The 25385-nt window shown below is 35.4% G+C and overlaps 1 protein-coding gene across 3 annotated transcripts; it reads right to left on the bottom strand.

Annotated features, from left to right (window-relative positions):
- Positions 1-2647: 2647 nt before the first annotated feature.
- LOC131065393 (uncharacterized) lies at positions 2648-17083 on the bottom strand. 3 transcript variants are annotated; one of them, XM_057999901.2, is made up of 13 exons: positions 16632-17083; positions 12948-13329; positions 12323-12479; positions 11982-12201; positions 11790-11843; positions 11588-11667; positions 11160-11437; positions 10597-11001; positions 10028-10488; positions 9668-9940; positions 9335-9457; positions 9127-9255; positions 2648-6432 (listed from the first exon to the last, which is right to left on the bottom strand). In XM_057999901.2, the coding sequence occupies exons 1-13, from the start codon at positions 16689-16691 to the stop codon at positions 3370-3372; spliced, it is 5685 nt and encodes a 1894-aa protein (XP_057855884.2). In that variant the 5' UTR covers positions 16692-17083; the 3' UTR covers positions 2648-3369. The 3 variants fall into 3 exon arrangements, with proteins under 3 accessions (XP_057855884.2, XP_057855890.2, XP_057855877.2); XM_057999907.2 differs by having other exon boundaries at positions 16522-16633; XM_057999894.2 differs by lacking the exon at positions 16632-17083 and adding an exon at positions 16228-16496.
- Between the last annotated feature and the right edge of the window lie 8302 nt (positions 17084-25385).

A 25385-nucleotide genomic window follows, 5' to 3' on the forward strand; every position in this document is an offset into this window, starting at 1 on the left:
CCAATGAATAGAGCACATTGATGGAATGAAAGAGAAGGCAAAGAGAGGAGCCACATTCAACTACCAACAAAGGACATTGTCCAACATAACTAAACTAAAGGCAAGGAAAGGGGGAAGTAAGGAGGGAATAGCCTACTAGGAGAAGGTTGGCCAACCCAGTGAGAGAAGATTCAAGCAAAGGATGTTCAAAGGGAATTCAACAAAGGTACCCAAGCTAGTTTGAAGGTCTACCCATCATCTTGGTTGAGGCTAGACAAGTGGCATTTGATTATAATGGTCTTACTAGGTTTTATGTTGAACGGGTTCTCTTCTTTAATGAAGACTCAAGTCTCTTCCAAGTGGATGTGGTGTTTGGAATGGGACTTTTTTTCTACCATAGTCAATTTAACAACCCACTTATGTCTTAAGTCAACATAATGTTGTTTGGTCCTTGAGTGAATGGAATGCCCCATCTCAACAATGTATGAGGTCCCACAAGAACACTCTTATAACCCCTATAATTAAGGCAAAGGCCACTAGGGTCTCCAGTCGAGGTGATGGGACATTTGATAGAACTATTGGGTTTTAAGGTACATTTGAAGCCATTTCTTTTAATGATTTTAGATATTTTATTAGAGAAGCCTGCAATGTAAAGAAGGGTGACAAGGACTTTGCATCAAAACCTTCTATTTAGGATTACAAATGGTATTGGCTTGCCTAAAAGCTTTGACAATGTGTGTTGCAATAGCCATTCAATTTGAACACTTTAGTTAGATGGGCAAGCTCTCAATCAATGTGTTCCATGTCACAAATGTAAAAGGCCCTTGGAGCAAATGTCTTTCAAACACTAGATTTTTGGGTTAGGTAGTGACGTCAAGACACATGGAGGCAAAGGTCAATGTGGATGACTTTTTCTAAAGAAGCAACAAGCTAAAAAGCCATCTTCTTTCTTTGTGAGAGTGTTGTTTAATTCAAGCTCTTTGACAAACTTGATGCACTCACTAATGTTAATTAAGTGATAGTGAAACTCTTCTAAATTTTCCATGCCATGAGGCCAACATATGTTATTGTCATCAACACATCCCTTCCACCATCTAAGTTTGAAAGGTGTGGAGAGCTAATTCTTTATAAGTGCTCCATATAAAGGTTGAGCATAACAAGATATAGTGGTGACCCATGCCAACCCCATTCAATTGCTTATATACCACTCCTTGAAGGTAAAAAAAAGTTGATTTTAGACAACTCAACTAGGTAAGCTTAAAAAGCTATTTAGCATTAATCTTGGGCTTGACAATAGTAATGGCATCATTAATTGAGACTAGCAAACAATGACACGACATTGAAGCTAACCAATATGTTGTTATGATCCACCTTTTATCCTTGATATAGTCCACCTTAATAAAGTAAACATTGTCGTTGAAGCTAATCAATATGTTGTTATGATATCCATCTTTTATCCTCGATAAAGTCCACAAAATAAGGCAAGCCCTTAATTAATGAACTAAATGACCTAACAAAGAAGAGATTACCTTAGCAAGGTGGTCAGCTAGCTTGTAGGGTGAGGAGTCAATTATGTCAACAATTGGTCTAAGGGGATACCCACGTGGATTTTTGACACACCATAAATGTGAGGTGTGAACTTTTTGTTGGGCATAAAGACACTTTTTGGTGAGTTACGTTTTTTATATTCCGACTTCCACACCCTTCTTCAACCCTCAATCAGTATCCAAATCCATCCCGAGTTAGAACCTTCTTCCTTTAGCGAGCCATAATTTCTTATGCATGTAACGCACCAGAATGACATCTAGGATCTCACAAGGAGCCAAATCCTGAAAAATGGTTCTCAAGAGCTTTCCCTCAAGGGATTAAAGATTATGTCTCCCTCTTCAACATTACTTTGCTTCCTCCTTTCTCTTCCTTTTTTGTCAAGCCTATTCTCCATTCGTTTCTAGTCATTTAGAAAAAATAATCTATAAAAGCTTATTAGATTATAAGCATATATCATCTCCGGACTCGGGGGATCACTAAAACCAATGACTCTAATTAAGTTGCAGACAATACCAACCAGACCAAAAGAAAACTAATAGGCAGGTAATTGGAAAACTCGCCGTAAGTAGAAGGAATTTGAAAGATCAAAAAAAAACGCAAACAACATTACAGATGTAAACCAAAACAACAAAAGAGACCCGTGCAATAAAATACTAAAGAGAAGACATTCGATCTCAATGGAAAGCTTGGAGATGCTCATATGGAGGATGCCTCTTCGTCTTCCTCCATACAATCAAGAGCTCTTAAGCTTTCCTAAGTATGCAAAACTATGAAAAATAATCCTTCGCAAAAGCATCAAGAAGACGATAGTCGGATTGTAAATTTTGTTGGAATTTAAATTCAGAACAAAACTGATCTTCTGATACATTTCAGCTATCGATATTTTTTAAATATAAAATAAAAACAAAAAAAAGTGCAATCTGTCATAATGAGAACTTATTGAACTTCTAATAATTCACTTGTACTTAAGAAAATCACTCTAAAAGATAAAGAGTAGATAACCACCTCCTCAGCAACATATGATCTACCATCCAGCAATAGCAGAAGTGGTTAAAATGTTGGCAGGAGCATATACATTTTAGGCCATATTTCACATGAAATTGCATTTTGTGACAAGAAATTGAGAAATAAAAAAGATAAAGGACACTAATATAAATGTGAATTTTGCTTCACTACGCGTTCATCTTTTATGCCAGCAAAAATGGGAAGCTGGCAAGCAAAAGTCATCTCTATCAGGGTAATCTTTATTATTCCCAGTTTCACACCCAAGTGCCGTAGCACGTAGCACCTTCTGATAGAAGAATATTTTTTAAGCCTGATAACCTTGAATTCAATGCTTATAAACAAAATAAGAGCATTGTAGTCATCAAGCTTATAACAAAAATGAAAGAATCAATTAATGTATTGTACAGCATGGTCAGCAGGTCTTGTAGCCATTCTCGGATCTCTCTCATTGGGCAATTGAAAAATTATCCTTGGACAAATTTTTCATTTGTAAATCGTTCATAATGCCACGACATCAGGTCCCATTTTCTGATAATCCACTGACTTCTCCCACATCATTCCAACAGAGGATGATATGAGGTGATGAAACCCTTCTTGTCTTCGCCATGGCATTCTGGAAGATGATGAGTTCTAGTGTCAGTCCACAATTTAACTGACTTGAATAGCAAAATTAACTGCCAAGAAGCAATCGAAAAGGCTACTTCTCTTGACCCTTTCAAGCTGGTAGTCGTTGCAATGAATGGAAAAAAATCAATGTTGCTGTCATGTAGAATTAGGTTGCCGATACATAAAGACTTCTGTCAGTATGTAATAACCTAGCAAGGCATCAGATTTGGATCAAGCTCTACCCCACTTTTCAATTAGAAGCTGCTGATGTGTTAACTGTTCTCCATGCTTCTTTGAGGTGCTAACAAAAGATGGCCAGTAACCATTTTCTGCTGAGTCCACTTTTGCTGACAATGCATCCTGGTAATGCAAGCTCTTGTTAGAAGGCTGCAGATCAATTGCAAAATCACTTTCTTCCTCTAATGTGGATGGTCTCGCATCTGACCATAAGACGTTGGCCTGGCTATAGTCTGTTTGAGCTTGGGATTCTTTTGTACAATCAATTAGTCTAGAACTCTCTCCGATAATCTCTCGATCGGCACCATTATCAAATTGCAATGCAGAATACTCTGAAGTGGAACATATCTGATGTGGATCTGGATGAATATTCTTGACTACCCCAGAATTATGCATTCCATTATCCTTGCTGTTATTTAAAATGCAGTTCCGATGACTTGACCAATCATCCCTGTTTACAGTTGATATGTTTTTGCTCTCGGTAAAAAAGGAACCAACATGAGGACTGACAGGACTCATCTGACACAGGGACAACTCAGTCCAATTATTGTGGTTCATCTCCTGTTCATTTGTGCTGAGAGATGTTCGATAATCCTCTCTTTGAGGACCAAAGTATATTGAATCAGGTTGTACTGGGAAAGAGTTATCATTAGCTGCAATTGCTTTTAGTGCCTTTGTTTCCTTTGGATAATCTAGACCAGAAGAACGTGGAGAATATGGGTAGGAGATGCTTTTGTTGTCAAAGTCTAACACAAAATTTTCTCTGATGCCTTTTGAATTACCATCTGTTGTCTGTTCTGTTGAGCTGAGAAAACTAGAGCTTGCTAGTGTAATTGGTTGATGCCCCTCTAAACCCCTCTTAAATGATCCAGATCTATCATAGACCTTACGTCTAAATGTAAAAGGAGCATCTGGAGTTGCATCTTCAACTTGTCTTCCAGAAAAATAGTTTCCATCTATTGATGGCTCTAAGCTTTGGCACTCCTTAAGTGAACTGGAAGCCACATCCCCCCAATTGTTTCTGAATGATCTTACTTGCACCTCTGCAGTTTCCTCTTTGTAGGGCCCTTCTAATTGAGAAGAAATTCCCTGCTCCAACTCGGTCCTGTGAAAATGTTTTTGCAAGTTCGAACTGTCATATTCATAACCTGACTGAACTAAATTCGTATCTTGCACCTGGAGAAGCTGATCCTTCCACTCCAACTCTCTCCAACCGCTTGGCCATTTTCTTGAAGCTGAAGCATTATCAAATGGATTTCGAGACAGTGATCTTGCTTGTGAATTTGAATACTTAGTTTCTTGTGTCAGCTTCCAGTTATCATGTTTTTTACCATCCATATATCTTGGAAATTTTTGATGTTTGACAGCTGAGCTATGCATGTCACTAAATCTAGATCCCTTTATTTTGCCTGAGCACTCTTGTTTGTTAACTTGAGGCCCACCACACCCAGAATTTGCAGAGAACCCATGTTGAGGTAACATAACTGAAGACCCACTTGAGGCATCTGAATTATTAATATGGCAACCAATCTTCATCCCACCAGTATAATGGTTTGAAAGCTTTCGGAATTTTTGAACCCCAATCCCAATAGGGCTGCCTAGTTCAGAACCATAGTTTGATGCATTGGCGTTAGCGGAGCCATTATGTTTTGTAACTCTTGGCTTTTGCAGAGGTGATCTTGCCCAATGATTTTCTTTTAATTGTGCCTTATTTTTATCCTCATGGTCCCAATTTGAAAATGTTGATTTTGTAGAGCCTGGATCTGAGTTAAAACCACTTGGATACATATCAGTATTAACTAAACTTCTTGGAGTCTGTTTCTCTCTCTCCATATTGATATCAACTCGTTCATGCATGTATATCTTTACATTATTCCCTGCTTTCTGAGGATGATTGTGTTCCTCTTCATTGTTGTTCTTTGGTATCACCACCTGGCTATCACATCCTTCGGCGAAAGAACTTACAGCTGGAATTATGCTGAAGTCGGTCAAATCTTGGTGAACTTTGTTGTCTACAGAAGAAATAGCTTCAGAAATATCTGGCAGAGATGGACCTTTGATTTTCAGACGACTGATGTAAGGAGACGCTGTTCTTTCAAATACTGTACCAGTATCACTTTTTGAGTGCTCTGGAATAGGCCTCTTAACCCTTTTGTTATCTTTTTTATTTTCAAAATTTACCTCGTCTACATCCAATAGTTCACCATTCAATTCTCTTGAATTTGGACTTCTACAATTTTTTGTTGTCATTTCCTTCCTGATTTTTATGTCCTTATTAGATGACTTATCCTGCTCAGGCTGCTTATATTTGTCCAAGATAAATTGATTTGTGCATTCTATTCCTTGCACAGATAGGCTTCCAGAGCTTTTTTCCTCCATGTCATTCCCCTTATTGTCAGTTAAGGAGTTCTTTCTATTTCTTACTTTTAAACCAGTGTCTATGTCTGACTTGAAAACCATATTGGTAGAGAATGGAATCTCCTGGAGACTTTCATCTGTTAAAATAGTCAGCATTTTTGAAATCCTCTGTTCTTTCATTTGGGATTTCATATTTTCAACTACCAAATTCAGCTGCTCTTTTTCCTCTAACTTCTTTTCATTCTTTCCATGTGCTTGCATTGATTCCTTGATAATTCTCCTGCGAACTGATCTAATCTTTTCCTGGTTGGTGGCAGATGATGAAAACTTGTCAACGTTACTCTGGTAAGCATCCTTCACTTCCTTGTCTGGAAGTTCTTCACACTTTCTGGTGGAAGATTGATCAATAGCAGGATTTTTCATCTTGAGTTGAGCAGACTTCTTTGTGGATACTTCTGACACTTTTGACACATTAGTGGTATCCTTACCGTCTAACATTTTACTGTCCTCTGTGTTAGAAATGATGTTCATAGTATCAAAATCTCTTTTCTTGCCTGAAATGCCATTTAGTTTTGTGGACTTTAAGGCTTGGCCTGTGATTTTAGTAGCAGGAATGAGTTTACAAAATGTCTTCTCTATCAACTGCTCCAATAAATGAGCTTCTTGTCCTTGTAGGACTTTTTTTAACTGAATGCATCCCTGTGAAAAGAATTGAAGCTTGATATTAGTTGTCCATTTAATGGCCATAAAATTGCTTAACAGCAACATGCAAACTGGTATTCCCTCTTGTGACTCAATAATTACATTAAGAAAAAGTTATGAGCTTGCTAAACATTTCAGTTTCTTATACAAAATTATAAACAAAAATGGCATGCACTACTAGCACCATGAGACAAATTCATACTGTGGTAATAGTTCTATTGTAAACAGGATAGCTTCAAAACACACTATCTACCATAAAATAGGTACTACAAAGTAAAAAGGATAAACAAGAATAATTAAAGCAAACGAATATTTCCGCTGAGGATTTCAGGACAAATATTTGGACCTCTCTGCAGAATGGTTGTAATGGTAGTAGTTTAGCATATTGCTATGTAAAATTGTAAATGCATGCCTTTGAATATAACTAGCTCAGGTATGTTAATATATCTATCAAAAAATTCAAAAATGCCAAGAGATATAATTCTTGAGGTGCCTATTATAACAGGGACAAATCTAAAAATAGACACCTTAAGAAAGATATTTCTAAGCATTTTCCAGTAGATATATATCTAAGATATCCGAGCTAGTTACTTTTTTAATTTAGAAATCACTCCCACTGGTGTGGTAGCTGATCAAGTAGTGCCCTTTGTTACAACTCATCCTCCTCGGCAATAAAGTGACAACAATGACATTTATATGCTGGCGTTTCAAACAAAAATTATATAAAAAGTACTCATATATTTTAGTGTGTCAAGATTGACCTGATGTACTAAGAAAGGCTTTATTAGTGCTAAAAATTATGTCTTATGAGGAAGGAGACAGTACATGCTGCTGCATTTATTAAAAATATAAATGTTTGTTTTATTTATCTTTGCCACAATTTTAAATACTTAGAGCAGGTCGTTCTGGCTACCACAAGCCAAGCAATCGGGAAAAGGGTTGCCCATTAAAATTATAGCTATTCTTCATCTCATGTCAGAGTGTCACAATGGACTTCTGTTATTGCATTCATTAATATACTCTCTCCTATAGTTTTGCACTACATAGACGCATGCAAAACAAAGTATATGTATAATTATACACTCCAAATACAGCTGTTCTAAACAAAAAATAAAGTTTGATTGAAAGCTTTCTGCTATTTAAATTGGTGCTCTCTGATAAATCCAAATACACCTTTTATCATTGGACCTTGACAATGTAATAGCTTTAAATAAAAACAATAATATTATATATGACATAATAACAAATAATATGGTCGATTGAATATTATTATTCTTGATTTGGTAATATATCTGAAATCATGTAGTAAAATCAGCTAGCATTCACTATCCTTTTCAGCACAGCCTAGCCTGAGGAAGATAATATAATCTATTTACTTAGGCCAGCAGAGCTGTTGGCTTTGTATCTGATCACTATCAATTTAAAAAATATAAATAATAGCTGGGAAATTTAGAGTGAGGGGCTTGAGCATAACCAAAGATAAATAAGATAAATCCTTGAATTTACAATTTATGTAGCAGCAAATCACTGTCTCCTTCCTCATAAGCCATAGCGGTTGGCATTCGTAATGGCTTCCTGACCAAACAGTGTTACACCAGGCCAATTTGACCAAACTAAAAATATGCAAAAGAATAGTATATGTAAATATTTTAAATATTGAAACACCAGCATATAAAATTCAATACTGTCAGTGATATACCGAGGGGGATGAGTTGTAACGAAAGCTGTTACTTGATCAAGTGCCACACCAACAGAAAGTAATGAATTTTATTTTTGAAATCATGAATGGTATGAGTTAATGTGATTCACTGTCTTAGGGTTGCTCTATTTCAAATAGTTTATTGGATCCTTTACATTTAGTGTCAAATTAACCAGAATCTATCCATTAGAACTAAAGGCCAGACTTCACTTCTGAAGGTTAAACATCAATATACTGAAATCCAACAGTCAGAACTCAAAACCCTGAATGGCATTTAAACACACTCAAAAGGTCTCATGGAGAGGTCCATCACTAGATAGGCAATTATTTATTCAAACCTGTTTCGGGATGAATTGGATGGTCAAGACATTTTGACTCCAAAATCACTTTTAGAGATTCTAACCCTTAGAGCATGAAGTTGCTCGGTTTCCACCAATTTGAGGTGGCCAGAGGTTTGTAACAGTTTTCAAAACCTTTTTAAGTATTCAAATTTCAAAAAGCTTTAGGAAGAATGACAAGAAATCGCGTTATGAATCCTGAAGCATTCCCAAAGCTTTCTTCAATTAGATTCTAATGTTCAGTCCATGAAATAGACTTGAAAATCAAGAAAATTAGACCAGCATTCTATTATGCCTTAGAAGGAAAGTGTAATGCTCATAAGTCATTGAAATTACTATAAACAAGTGCTTTAACCCACTTTGCTAAGTGAAAATTAATAGGCTGCAACACCAATTGTTTATTGTGGTCTGTTCCTGATTGCTAAATATTATATATAATCAAGAATGATTCAAGAAAATCATGATTGTCACATGTTTTAATCAGGAATAACAACAATGCAGTCCCTAAGCTCATTCAAAAATAGGAATACTGGAAGTGTGCATATAGACTAAACAAAAAAATCAAAGGGGATTATGAGAGCAGTGCACTTTTAAGATGAAAACATTACATTGTATGCATTTTTGTTCTAATTGTAACAAAACAAACTTGAATACCTTGTGGGATAGTCCCCATTGCTTATTAGGATCAACCTTATCAAAGCCAGATACCGATTGAATATCAACCCGATGTGCCTTCAGATCCAATCCTTTGGATATTGCCTTTGATTTCCACTTACCGAGAATCTGCAACAAAATGTTCTGTTCAGCTAAAAAACTCACATGTATCAAAAGAAATAAAAATGTCATTTCCCATTTCAATCACCTTGAAAGGTGAAGCTTCTACTTTAATTTCTGATAGTATATCAGAAATCAGAAGCAAATATCTCCCATCTGGACTTTGAAGCAAGCCACAAATTTTATTGTCCCGTTTTACGTCATGTTCACTCTGGGTAACCAAAACATTTTTGTTAGACATTTCAGCCTGTTAAATTGGTTGAGCCAGTTAATTACAACAGCAAAAAGCCTTTTTAGTAAGTAGCATAATGGTCATTGGAGAAAGCTTATAAAATTAATGAGAAAAGATGTCTAGTCTTTAGCACTTAGAGACATAAAAGATAAATAGATGATAAAGAGACAACAAAATATCAACCCATACCAATTGTTGCTCCGAACCATTCAATCTTGCAATAGTTTTTCCCAAACTCTTTTTCTTTGGAGCTGATATACGGCGACACTTTACTCTGTCTGCCTCACACTCAGAATCATCATTCCTTTGGTGTTCATTGCCATCTAAATTTGTAGTAGAATTAGCAAACCCCTGAGCTCGCTCCTCCAAAGAATTCTTTTGCACAGTAAGAGGACTGTGCCTAACCAAGCTGGATTTATCCCAGATCCTCCCTCTGCTAGGGAGAATCAACTTTTTTCCATGCTGTGAATGACCAAAATTTGAGATTTTTGAGTCTCAAAGAATTTCATTAAATACACAAACAAATGATTTAAACCAAAATCTAGTTACCTCTGATTCACTGTAGATATTGTCATGCAACTTCTTCAAAGACCGCACAACAGTGCCTTGTTTTAAAACATTTGATGGCTCCTTTATATGAGAAATATTGGATGTACATGCATCACCATCTATTCCTGAAGAGATGGTGCTTTCCAAATGTCGTTTTCTCTGAAATAGTGGCTCACAGCTGCTGCTACTTTCACCAGTTAGGTTTTTCTTTAGGCAAGTGCGTTCCTCCAAATCTATATGGCAGTATGGAACATATCCCACAAAGTCATCACAATTAAGCAAACTTTCTCTCAAATCTGTGTCATCTCGTTCCGTATGATCTTTTACAGGTAAGTTTGATGGTGCTTTACCAAGAATTCCTTCCTTTTCCAATCTCTGAGCAACAGAAACCATCTCCATAAAATTCTCTCTTATAAAGACAGTTCGCATGCTGCCACAGTTACATTCTCTAATCTCCCTTGCTGTGGATTATAAAACCAACCCAAAACATAAGAAACAATTGAAGCCATAAATACACCTACAAACAACCTTCTCAATAAACCAAAAGATAATTAAGTTGCATATCATACCATGATTGAGACACATTGGATGGCTATTACACTGGCACATATGGTATGCCACGTAGCAAAAATGCTTGCAGATAAAGCACCTAGTGGTACTTGTGTGCCCCAGTGAAAAACTTATCTGTGCCCCTAGCCTTTTTAGTAACCAAATCACCTGATGTTGGAAACTTATGAGCTTAACAAATGCAATCTTCAAATGAAGCTGCACTTCCAAATCCACAGAAAATGAACTATGAGCTCCTTTATGAGAATTTGATTTCTCCCCAGCGAGAATCATCATTTCTTTACAGAGTAACTCCTCATGAGGCAAAAGTTCTGCCTTGTTAAGAAACTCATAACGCTTGCATGCTGCTGCCCCAAATGGAATCCAGTCAATCGTGGAAAAGTTCACAGCTTCTCCACAGTTGAATCCTGAGAATGTAGCCAAATAAATACATAAGCTTGGAAGTTAATCCCAGTAATAAAGGTTGTAACTTTCGGCAGCTTGAAGATTCTAAAGCAACGTAGCAATTGTGTCAAAAGGTTATGACAAGGCAATTTATGTACAAAGGGCTGCAAAAAGATTTTACCATGACTGAATCCTGCATGATATGCTCGAGGGAAAGTGATGACAAACTCGCCAGGCAATTGAACAGCCTTGTAAACAGGAACTCCATATTCAGATAAAGTCTTGGGAGAAAACATTGTTGTCTTTCCTACAAGTAAATCGTATAGCGTACCCTCTGCTTCGTCTAAAAGCATTTCTTGATCATAAACATGCTCCCTAACTACCCTTTCAAAATCATGAGCAGCATTGCCAGGAACACCATACCATGTCTTAGGTGCACCACAATGGTGATAATTCAGGCTGCAACAATGATAAGGATAGTAAGTGCATAATATTGTAAGCAAATGTATAGTTTAAGCTATAATTTTAATAGGCTAAAAATTATATAATTGAGTTAGCTTATAATAAACAGCTCCACTACAATAACAGGTATGAAAGAATAGATTGTACCTGTACAAATAATGATCTTCAACATGCCATGCAAACATACTGAACAGCATTCCAATGTAAAGCATAGGATCTGTCACACCCTGTATGACAAGCATTAAACTCCTATTAGCTATTTGTAACACATGAATCTAACCTACAAAGCACAGAAATATTATCTCTGTATACAAAAACGAAACATATTCTTAAAAGGACAGAATAATACAGGAATAGCAGTTTCAAGAAGACGCAACATGGAATTTGGATTTCTTGACAGGTCCTGCATATACAGATTGAAAATTTTCAGAATCCAATATAGTCAGGACTCAGGATCATGATCTCTTGTGGCTATAAAAAACAAACAATATGAATAAATGGATGTAGAATACTAAACTCAGGAAAATGGGCATCAAATAACCTTTAAATTCCATTTGCTGGTTCCTAGCGGGTCACTTGGTGATTCTGAGAAAGCACTTCCTTCAATATCACATGCATATTCAACAGTTGATGACTTTCCCAAAGTTATTTCACGCCAAAACTCCTCTTCCACAAACTTGGTAGGCAAATTTGCAGCAGTTGAAAACTTGCGAGCAAATGCCTTGTTTGCCATTCTCTCATATTCACGAAAGGAATAGTTCCTGGACAAGCATCACCAGCAAACAAATATTGGCAACTTCATAATCACATTAATATTTATTAATTTAATGAAACAAATGAAGCACAAATATCTCAAGAAAAATAAACTGGCTATTAACTTGCCTTCCACTCATGGAGAATGTGATTTTATCCTCATAATCCCAGTTTGAAAGTCTCAAAGGTTGTACTCGAGTTGTAAACTTGAAGCCAGTTTTTTCTTTCATCAAAACCACCCCTCCAGGTACCGAGGCAACCAAGGGAGACACTATCTTGCAAATACCTGGCAATCAACATTTCCAACTCAGAACTAATACTTATCCATAAAGCTTCTAATAGAATGCAGCTTAAATTACATATTATAGTATTTTGAATCATATCCTCATTTGCGTAGTATTCCATCAACTAGTTCATGCTTCTCTGTAATGAAAAAAATGCTTCTTTCAGTTAGTGCATTGAAGCTAGAATGCCTTAAAGTGCACTCAATTGCTCCAATTCCCATTTGTAATTTCATTTTCTCTTAGTCTATTTTGTTAAGCATTCAAGCAAGGTATTTTTTCAAGACAACATGAGTGAGATCAATGACAGTTAATCCATCAACAGAAAGACTGATAGTGCATTGAAAGATATCTGTGAATTAGTGTAGATTACAAGAACATCATCAATCCGTGTCATGGATTGTGTGTGAACACAAACAAAACAGGCAAAAGCTAAAGCAGAATCTCATTTCACATATATGCCTAGAACTTACCAAATTTGGACGCTTGAGGTGCAATAGACGATATATAAGCCAATGGATCTTCGAACTCCTCCTTTGTAGGATGGAACACCGGACAGCAAGGGATATCCTCAACCCAGCTGAACTCATGAGTATCAAACTTATTAGCCTTGCCATTTGGATAAGCAGCCTTAGTTTCAGACATTTCAATATTCTGTGTATTTTTGTCATTCTTCTGCAATAATATTTTTTCTGATTCTGGAGATCCTAAACCATCTCTTCTACTTCTAGCCATGCTAGATGTATTCATATGCTTCTTGCCATGGATCATCTCTGTCTTTAGAACACCTCTCTTCCAGTTAATTTCTTCTAACCCATTTATTTTTTCTTCTCTCAAATGAAGCTTTCCCTTCACCTGTTCAGAAACAAATCGTCAAAAGATATTCCTCTCTGCTTACACTTGCCACATAATTCCAAGCTTCGTGAAAAGAAATTCAAAGAAATAATAAAGCGTTATGAAGAACTGACTCCGATTAGTGAAGGACAATGGATGTTAATACAGTAACAACGAAGTTCCATTCAGAATCCAGTACTCATTTGAGATGAGAATCATGGTATACTTGTTCTTAACGTTTGGCAACAGTACAAGGATGAAACTCCATCTTACCTGAGAAATTGCACACTCTGGGCATATACCCTGCAAAATCTTTCTGCTGTCTGAATTATACAACAGCAGCGCATTCTCAAAGTGCATAGTTTTATAACATTAAACTGTGTAGACAGCTGTCTAAACATGCAAATAGACATAAAAATGCAAAACTAAATGCCAATCTTGGATACAGAATGTTACTACTTATTGCAGTTGCTTCTTGGTGCTAACTTAAATATATTATAGAATGACAGTTGCAATTAATGATAGTAAATTTCCACAATCCATGTCGATATTGCTCATATGTTTCTGGATTTGATTGTGGATCAAGTTTTTGTCATCAAATCAAATCCAGAAACATACGAGCAATAATGACAGTTGCAATCCAACAAAATGCCAAGTAATTACTAACATGATCATAAGGCCAGAAATATGCAGACATTCAGGAGTAACACAGAATTTCCAACATTTGCCAGCTATAAAGCAATTGCCTCATTGGCTCTTAATACAACAAAAATATCTTCAAAATTATGCATTATACTTTTGCTGTTCAAAATGCCGTTCAGGTTTTCCCAGTATCTCTTCAAGATTATGGGACAAGGGGATGCAGGGAACTGGTATCAGGAACTAAAAATTTTCCTGAGTTTTGGAAATGGCCATAAAAAAATAAGCTGAAATTGTAAAAATCATAGAAAGTGCTGAAATTTGCAGTGACAATCCTCCCGCTTTTAGTTTTTTAAGGGTTTATAGCATTTTTCCTCGGGAAAAGGTCATGTTTTATTTTAATGCACCAAATGGAGAGAGCTGTTTGGTCCTGAAGAAAAGGCATGCCCCGGCCAAGTCCCCAAGTCTCCAGCATACTGGATCATCAAAGTCATCACCCTGATCCTTAAAGAGGCATCCCTGCATAACTCTGGGTTTTCCTCTTCAGATTTTTTTGTAGGTCTATATTAATATCTATGAGGTCTTGCCTTGAGTCACACTCCAGACCTCAGCATCCATAGCAAGTCTATGTGACCAAAGACAATGAGTAGTGGGTACCTTGCTAAAGCCCCGAGTTTGACTTTGTGTTAAGCATCATATCTCTGTGTAACAGTTCTTAAATTCTTTAGGCCGTACTTTTCATCCAGATTAATTTGCACTGCCTATAACATCAAAGAAAAATTATAATGGAAAGCAACGCAACCTAAATCACTAATACTACTAGCAAGAAGGTAATCAATAAACTAAATTCCACACGAGAGGAAAGGCACGCTCTCAAAGGATAAGAAATGAAGGACAAATAAAAGGAAACTTCTGAGAATCCTTGAACTCGATTCGTATTTGACAAGCCCAAGAATGAAATACTTACTCCATTTCAAAATTATGGTTCAATGGAAATAGATAGCTCAGATTTCACATAGAAAAGTTTGACTAAATAGATAAATAAAGAGAGGGGGAAAATGAAACCAAAGAGATAGCAACAGAAGATACCAAGTTCCTTTGGTGGGGATGAAAAAATGATATATTATCTCACCAAGATGTACATATTATGAGAAAGATATAGTAGAACTTTTAAGTGTTATCATTCGCCAATTTGCCAAATTTTGTTAGCTTTTCTTCAAAAATCAATACACGTCATGGTAAGGCTAGCCACAAATATTAGCAGGAACTCTAATTAAAATTTATGAAATAATGGCTCTGTGATTTTTTTAAATAGAACAAAGTAGTGTTTATATTTTCTGAGAAATATAAATATTTTTTCCAGCTGTTTTCGGGCTATAGAACGTTTTCACTCCCTAATTCTTTCAATGCATGAAAGAAAATAAGAATCCCTTGTGCAATTGTTTTGGTAGGCAAGCATACTGATTCTGTAGGTACGGCTCTTGATAAAAATAAAACTGTTATTCCAACTTTTTTCCAGGAAACTAATTGCAAAAGCGCTAAGACATGGGAGGACCTATTGTTAGTATGGTAAATGAGTCTAACATTTGAAGAATTGCCAGTCTCTTATACAGACTTTATCCTCCCGTACACCAAGTATTTCGCTGATCACGCATATGAGAGAACATTTTCAATCTCAAACCCCCATTCTCTGCAAATTACCTCCCTAATTTCTGATGAACGATTCTGCCAGAACAGAAATAACCGTTTTTTTATTTTTTTCAAAGCACAACTCAAACAAAAATAACTGGTTTTAGTAAGGAAAAACCAGACAAAGACAAGGAAAAGGGTGAGGTCTTTGCATCCAGAAAAATTTAGATCCCAAACTGGAATTTGTTTCATTTGCAAATTTGTAAACTCCAGTGTAGAAAACTAAGAAGCCCTGTCGCAGCAATCTCTATTATCAAATCTGCCTAAATTTATGACGAGTTACTCATATGCCTCTGGAACATTAGAGCATGGCCTGCTTCTGCTATAGAAAAAATTGTAAAATTTGTTTAGAGGGTATGTACAATTGGAATTTTGTAGGCTTGCAGAGAGTTCCAATAGGACATCGGCTAAGAAGCCCTGACCCGGGCCTATCTAAATCCACGTAAATTCAGCGCGAGAAGCCCACCCGTCTGGGTACACAAAATTAAAACAATTTTTTCTTTTGTGGGTCTGTCTTAGGGGTTTTTGGTTGGGAGGGAAGTTATCCCGCTTTGTTCATAAGATCCTTTCTTGGGGTACATTTTCTCCTACCTCACCATTTTTCCTCTGTGAAACTGCCAAGCAATGTACGTTTCTCGGATGCACACAAACAGCAACACCATTAGATCTGGAAACCATATGTCCAACCAAAATCGTTTCACAAGTCATAAGCGAAACAAAAAACGTCATTTCTGATCTCCTTCAAAATTTATGTTCTTTCCTTAAATGCTTTGCTCATTGCAGTCGCGGAAAACAAAACGCACGTATTACGCAAAAAGACCGGCATTTATTTGCGTGTTTGTTCGAAATAAAAGAAGCATGCAAAGCAGGAAAAGGAAAACATACAGCGGAAGAGATACATTTGATGGCAATGCAGCAGGGGGAAACGAATTCCAAAATTAGAAAATGTGATTAAACGAAGCACAAAAAGCGAAGAAAAATGGCATGTTATTTACCATGTTACAAGTCTCATCACAGCGCCAACGCAAAGCTTGTAAATTAACGGTGTCATTCATTCAAATCCTTTAACAAGAGGCCGAATTCCGTGAAAACACGCAATGGACGAGGTCAACACGGCAGTTTTTCACAAAAATGGGTGGAAAGCGATGCGGTCAAACAACACCGCAGGGAAGGGAAGGGAAGGGAAGCCCCTGTGAAGAATCAAACCAAAGTGCCTGAAATTGCAGCACACAGAAGCAGACGAAGCAAGGCCGGTGGTCACATGGAGAGCTCCGGCACTGGGCTCCAGGTCGCTGACCGGCCTTGAAGAGCTGACACGCGATCACTCCCCCTACCTACCCAGAAGAGCCGGTGAAACTTGTAACTACTAACAACTACTAATGCTAATAATCATCAAATCCCCATCCCCCTTCCTTCTCACTTCCCCCGACGTGGGACTCGAAAACTCCGTCACCTGACATTCCAACTGTTTATGTATGAAATGAAAAATAAAAGGAGTGTTTTCTTTTTTCATCTTTGGTCTTGTCATTTTGTATTTGCGTGTCAACCAAAGTGCCGGGAAGTTGAGCTGCTTGACTTGGCCCCACTCCCACCCCAACGGCATCTTGTTTTTTTCCCGTCCGTTGACGAGTTCTTGGCTAGTCCAACTTGGAATTCCGTCGAAACCTTAACTTGTTTCTGTCAAATTTCAATGACTGCGCTCACGAGTTCCCTGTCATGCATTGCTCATCATTGCTTCACCTTTTCCTGCCAAGTATAAAACCTTTTTTAATTTTGCCCAACTGCAAAGCCTTAAATAATAATAATAAAAAAAGTATTGTGGGAAAAGTAATACTATAAAATGATGTGTCCAATTAACGTAGTCCTCCACCTGCCAAAGGCGGGCATAAAATAGGGGATTTTCGTAGATTTAGACCGTATATGATGAGTTAATTACGCGCCTATTTCTTTTTTCTACTTGTACTCTTCCGCCACTAGAATTTTTAAGGTATATTGCTAGGTGGCTCTGGATATCTTTTGGATTTCCAAATTACCTTTCACCTCACCATTTTAGTGGAACTGTACGTGCTTAGTTTGGTGAAGCCTTCTTAGTTATAATCTTCATAGAGTGTTGGCTAAGTTTCACTAATCTAATCCTTCTATTAGGTGAATAGAGGAGTTGAACTCTATTCCAAATAGATGCGATAAAGATTTAGATGTAAGAAAAATTGATTAGGTATTATAATATTTTCAATAATTTGTTTGAAAGGCAATCATTATCATATAAGAGTAGTTGTTTTTTTTTCTTTTTTGTTTTAGTTGATGGGTTGGACTCCTTTATAATAATGTCATAAGATTGTCGTATGGCAAGTTAGTGTATCTTTTAGTTGATCTTATCTTACTCAACGTGTTGTTGATAGTGGTATCATCATACATCATACCTCCACCAAGCTTCACTAATCTAATAGATAAATCAATATAATTCACACCTTAGATTAGGTAAATAAAGTAATCAAGTGTGATATCGATGAATTCCATTTAAATAGATGTGATAAAGACTCAATAGATTTAGATAAAAGAAGAATTAATTAGGTCTATATTCCTCCCAATAATTTGTTTTGAGTGTCAATCATTGTTGATTCTTAATTAGAGGAGATCACATGGGAGTGGTTATTTCTTCTTCTTTTATATTCTAGTCAAGGGGTTGGACCTCTTTACAATGTGCTAAGATCTTCACAAGGCAAGATAATGTGTCTTCTAGTTTGCCTTGTCTTACTCAAGGTGTTATTGGTAGTGCTATCACGATACCTCCACCTCCAAGTTTCCTAAGAAGAGTAGATGATTCAAAATACTTCTTACAAGAAAATCTTTCAATGGGTTAATCATGCCCATGAGGCTATCCCCCACCTCCTCCCTCTGGTGTAACTCCATGTGCTTGGTTTGGTGGTGTCTTTTTGTCTCTAAGTGTTTTACAATGTTTACTTATGTTTCACTAAAATTTGTGCATAACAACAAACCATATTTTATTGTTATAGTGATGAAATTAACATACTCATACGATTTCCTGCTTAATCTTTTTTTTTCTTGTTAGGAATGTCTTAATGCAACAACATATTGAAAAGTAGCATATGCTTTGTGTTAGAATTGGTTCATAATCACATATTTATTCATCTCTATTTCACCCACATTCACACTAGTTCCCAAATATTCACACTCTTCACCTTAATGAAACACTTTATCCCTTCAAAATATTTTTAAGGTGACTAAACTCCTAAAGGTATTCTTTAACATTGCTTTGATCCTCATTCAAATATTGTAGTAGAGGCAAAAGTTTCAAAAGTAGGTGACCAACATAGACATAGTTACTATGCAAGACAAAATTGTAGGAGCCTAAAATAGGTTTGCACATGATTTTCTTATATAGTATTGCAAACTTTGGAGACTCATTTGTTCTAGAAGTGATAATCTAATATTCACAATCCAAGAGAGACTCTTGATCTCTAGATTAATATTATTTATTGTAAAGAGGCATTTTTTCTTCTTGAATGGTGAATGTTGCATACCAATGTCTAATCCTATTAGTTTTTTACCCATTTCAATGAAAATATAATTTTACTATTACATGTCAACAAGTGACACACTATTATTAACTTGGCTCATTCCTTGATTCTTAATTTGTCTCCATTTACACATATTCATACAATCTTATCTTAGCACCATTTATACTTATTTCCAAACATTCAACACATTGCCAACCTACACATCAGTGCACATATTCCTAATCTCTAGATTGAAATTTTCTTTCTTGGGCCAATCATGCAAACAATTGAGGACCCCAAAATTCAATTTTGAAATTTTGAAATTCTTAAATCCTTTCCTTTTTTACGAGTTCTTAGGAGTTGACTTGATACAAATTTGCATGACTTAAAGCTATGTCTTGGTATTTAAAGGTATTTATATGTGCAATCAACAAGCATGAAGGAAGTATAAGGAACATTCAATCTTCAAAGAACAATTATTCTATGAAGATTTTGATATTGGAGATTAAAAGGAATTCATTGCATTGGAATTTTGATCTAAGCCATATGTAGATTTGTGTATACTATCTTCCAACATTTACCCAAAGATATAAAGCTAGTCTATAAGGGAGTTGGCCTAAATGAACTCATTCTAGTTCCATCTCTCCAATGAAGCTTTTGCTTCCTCCCCGATTCCTTCTTCATCTGTAACTAATACTGAGTTGAGCCCTCTCACCTTCCCTTCCCCCTCTATTGTGAAGGATAGGAAACCCTCTTGCTCTAAGGGCAAGGGTAAATTTATTGAAAAACGTAAACAAATTATCATTTGATAATTCTAGCTCTGAGGAATTGGATGATGAAGGCCAGGTGGTGGAAACTGGGGGTAGAAGAAGGTCTCGTAGGCTTGCCTCCAAGGGTGTGTGTGAGAAGAAGGATAAGACCCAGAAAGCTGTCAAAATTGAGGAGGACCTTGAGGAGGGTGAGGTTGGAAATATCGCAAATGAACCTATGGAAGATGAGGTTGTCACTCAAAATTTAGACATTGCCAACTTGGAGGACTCGGGTCCCCCTCTAGGACCCAATGATTTGAACATAACCAATGAGAAAGCTACTGAGAATTTTGATGATGGGGCCCCGAAGAGCCTTATGCAAAAGGTGGACCCTATTATTAGGATGGCTTTTGAGTTGGTCATGGGGGTCCAAAATGATGAAGAGGTTGTTGCGGAAGGTGGAGATAAGGACAAGAAAAGTGACAAGAAGAAGAAGAAGAAGAAAGACAAGGGTCCCTCTCCAAGGAGAAGGAACATCAGGAAATGTAGAAGGATGAGGATGCATAGCCCAAGGATCACCTCAGGGAGGACGAGTTGAAGGCCCTCAATTGCAATGTCCATGAGTTGAGGAACTGCCTTGACAATTTGGGAGTGAATGAGGAAATTCAGTAGCTGAAACAACAAATCAAAGAGATTAATAGCAGATTGGATGCTAAGGACAAGCATCTCATCAATATCAACAAATTCTGCATTCGTGTAATGCAAATCTCTACACTAACTCTTTGCCTCCTCCGTGACAGGACTACTGAAGATGAAGCTGACAAACAGGCTAACCAAGAACTCTACAAGTTTGAGGATTGGGGTAAAGTCATAGATATGATTGGGGTCCGTAAATGGGCCCCTTAGGTCTTAGCCTGTTTGTCGTTACTGGATTTTGTTTTTTGGACTCATGGGGTATGCCCTTGATGCTTTTTATTTCTACTAAACTCTCGATGCAAACTTTGTTTTTTGTGATGTTTTGATGTCGTCTATGCATTGTTGATAGTCTATGACTATGTTAAGGATCAGCGCCCTACTTAACATTGCTTTATTAATAAAAAACAATGTCCCTTAAAAATAATTTAAATTATATCATCATCCATACACATCTTTAGATACTAAAGATCATAATGAAATAGGCTACCAACATCTATTATTTATGATTAGATACATGTGTCAAAAAATGACTCCACATTACTTAGAAACAACTTTGATCCACTTAATATTAACTTACAAAAAAATCTAGTCTATTATGATGGCAAAACAATAAACATACCGAAAGTATCATTTTCTAAACATTAACAAACCTATAATATACATCTTCTAACTTCCACATTCTATTATTGATTTAAAAACTATTTATACCTACTTTTCCATTTAGTTTTTAAAAATAATACTTTAATTTATCATTATCCAAATTACTATACATTTATTTAATTATAAAAAGATTCTCCACAAATATATATATATATCCTATATGTATGTATGAATGAAGCGTTTGGAATAAGAATTAGGCAGGCAGCTTAGCTGTAGTCTGGTTGGAATAATTGAGGTGTCAAACAGAATGCTTCTTCTTCTTCTTACGTCGTAATTAATAGTTATATTACGGCTGACACGCATTAACAGGTCGGTTAATGGAAGAAATGAGCACGTGCCAAAGATAAGATACGACAAGTGAAGGCAAGGCCCAATAGAAAGATCAACTTTCGACTTTCTCAAACTTGACCACTGGCCTCCCTCCCTCTCCGCCGCCCTAACTACGGCTTTGACCATAAATAACCATTCTACCCTTTTGAATGTATGGTCAAAATAAATGCTTTTACTACAAATTAAGTCATTAACTAATAATTAAATTTTAGAATTCCGAGTTGGAGCAATAAGAATGTAATAAATTAAATGAAATAATCAGAAGTTATTTGGTTTTTAGGGAAGGAGTAATTATAACAGAGATTGTAAATTAATTTTTTCGTTGTATTGAGTAATTTAGATTTGTTCAATGATAATTTCGAGATAATATTTTTTGTTGTCGAGTGTTGTACAAGAGATAATATTTTTATGACAACATTGAGAATAACAATAAGATAGTGTTGTAACCATGATCATGGAGTCTTGACTTGTGTTTATAAAGTGTTAGAATCTTATATTGTATATGCATTCAAAAATCAATGTCTACAAAACTTTCTATTTATGAAAATGAATTTGGAAAATGTTTCATTTTTTTCATTTCAACTATATACATTAAAATTGTAAAAATAAGAAATCAAAGACCCAAAAACACTAATAAATAAATTGTATCCTAATTTTCTATTTGCCAATCTCACTACAAACCTCAAAAAGACATTTTTTTGTTTGGTCTTGTTTGGAATGTGGATGCTAATTCTCAAAAACATAACATTTATTCAAATGGACATTGTCTTTCACATAATAGATTTATATAATATATGAGATTATTGAAATAATAAATAAATGAATTTGTAGACTTTAAAGTGAAAACAACAAAGAGATAAGGATAAGAGTAAAGACTTCAATTAACTAACTTATGTTGAGTCAACTCAAGAGAAAAATAGAAAATTGTCATTTTGAGGTGATAAGAAGATAATACTGAAATATTGGATTTAATTGATGGATAATTATACACATCAAGTTTCCATTCAAAAATAAAGTTAACTTTGTGAAGAAATTAAAAAAAAAAAAAAAAGTTTCTAATTTAAAGAAGAGTTAATTTTTCAAGATGATTGTAAATTATCTAATTTATTTAATGAATTTTTCAATGAGAAAGTTGTTAATTTGAAGAACGAGTTAGTTCATGATATGAGAATGAAAATCTATGAAAATGGATAAATAGTTGACTTTTAATTAAATAATGAAATATTATTTAATTCAATAGATAAATGAGAATTATTAAATGATTATTAATAATGATGTAATAAATGGATAAATGTTTGATAAATGATAAATGATAATTAATGGATAATGAATAGACACACAACAATGATATATTACGTTAATGTGTGGAGAGACTAAAGGATTGATTGGATCATGTCTAGTTTAAGGAAGGAAACATCCCATACAAGAAAAGCTATGGACTAAAAGAGAAATATTCACAATGGAAAAGTATGGTTTAACTGTATGTCATCGAAGATGATGTAAATTCCAAGGTTTCACATTAAAAGCACATGTTGAACAAGTGTGATGTTTGACATTTTGAAAGTACATGTCGATGTTTAGATGTCTATGTATTTTCTTATGGGGTGGTATATGTTTGGGACGGTCTATATTATAAGGACCATGACATATGCATATTAATAAAAGATACGCATAAGCAAGAAAACAAAATATTGCAAAGACAAACATGATCTTGCCCCTAGTCAAGCTAAAAACCCATTGATTGATTGATGATGATAATCTAACAATTTTGTTGATATGGGAATGATGCATCTCAAAAACAACAAAAGGATTAGGAAAGACATGTCCCTATGACGATAATGCAACTAAAGTGGATCAAGGTTTACAACAACGCTTGGAACATAACCAAGGGTTTTTTTGGATGATGTGCTAGATTGCATAACAAGACTCCATAGATTAGGATTATTATATTTGGATGCACTACTCTTAATATTGGATGGACTATGGAGGGATTTTTTATAGGTGGTTGGAAGCTTGGAACCAATGATAAGGAGAACCAAGTATTAGGATAAGGATGGGAATATTATTGATTTATTTGGTAAAGCATGGGGAGATAATTATGATGGTGAATGAGAGACGTGAAAATAATTAATTGATGGATGGTTTAGGATGTGACTACAAGGATTATGTTGCATAGGATTTTTTTCCTTTCTCCAAGATGTACATGGTTTGGATAGTGCTATGTAGGCTATGACATGATATTTGATGGTGCATGAACAAAGGATGGACATATCAAGAGTTGTCAATACATATTTTAAGTTTGTGCCCTAGTCCTTATCGAGATCAAAGCAGGTGGGGAAGATGTATGGAAATTGCATGGAATGAATATATGGAAATATCAAAAGGTGCGATGGATAGGAACAACTTGCCCCCACATGTAATGGTCCACATAGAAAATTGATCTTACACGTGACATATATTTGTCAGGCTTTCATCATGGTACCTATCCAAAGTTCCTTAAGAATGGTTTTCGCTATTGGATGAAATATTTCTCTTTACCTTTTCCTCTCTTTTTTAAATTTTTCTTTTTTATTTTTTCAGTTTTTGGTATTTTGTGGATGGCATTGATCTTCTTGGAAAATTCAAAGACTAACGTCTCTAATAAATTCATTTAACCCATCAAAAGGTGAGGCAAAATTACATTGTTTTAGCATTTTGAAAGGAGTGAGGAGACTCCATTAATGGTTCAATTTAAACCCACTATTCTAGGTTTATATCAAATTCCTAATTTATTTTTCAACAAAAATATGATTTTAGACAAGAAAAAATAAGGATGGCCTAGGACTGGGATACAATATTATGCTTCAAGACAGAGTTAAATAATAGATCTTAACGATCAGAGATGATGAAACATGCTAGGATAAAGTTATTTGTCAATTTCCACATAAAAAATATATTAAATTACATGTTATTCAGTGCATAAACATAACCTAGTCATTATGGGTTATATAATATTAAAAACTCCTTACTTTGTAGTTTTCATCTTATGTTTCTATACTTGTTTTGGTCCTTTAGTCACATTTTACATATCATTTTGCCAATTTTTGGACTTATAAGCACATTTGATGAGTCATGCAAACATAAAAAATCATTATTTATTGTTAGTAGTTCTTCTCCTAGAAGTTTGAGCACCTAAGTCCATTACGATATTAGCATTAGCCAACATTATCTACTTAATTCAAATTTTTAAGATTTGCCTCTAAAAACTTCTCATCAGCCCTAGTAGATTTTCCAATGGATAGTTGATCTAAAACACTTTATAAAAGTGCTCAAAAAGTCTCATTTCTCATTATTAAGTTCCTCTCTTGCTTACTATTATTTCCTCTTGTGGAAACTAACTAAATTTTCTCTCCAAGGCATTGATACTAAATTTTCATATCATCATTCTTGTACTTTCTTAGATACAGTTGGAAATAAAAGATCCTCTGTTGTTGAAGCCTATCTCAACTCTCCTTCCTTGCCCATCAATAATAGTATGTTCTCAATCTCTCATAAACTCAGTACGACTTTTTATTTTTAAGATGTCATATATCAATATTTATCGTACAAATTTCCTTCCTCTCTTAAAATCCACCTATTGGCGTTCAATTCAAAAGACCTTAACTAGGGATTTATATATTAATTTATATATATTCTCTTTTTTTGGACCTACTAGGTGAACTAGTTAAATTATATGCCTTGTTCACACTACAAAGAGAAAACTAGATAGGAGATATCCTTGTTCAAACCAACAATCATATACTAGAAAATTCCTCTT

This window comes from Cryptomeria japonica, chromosome 1, assembly GCF_030272615.1.
Source record: "Cryptomeria japonica chromosome 1, Sugi_1.0, whole genome shotgun sequence".
In the NCBI taxonomy this organism is placed as follows: domain Eukaryota; kingdom Viridiplantae; phylum Streptophyta; class Pinopsida; order Cupressales; family Cupressaceae; genus Cryptomeria; species Cryptomeria japonica.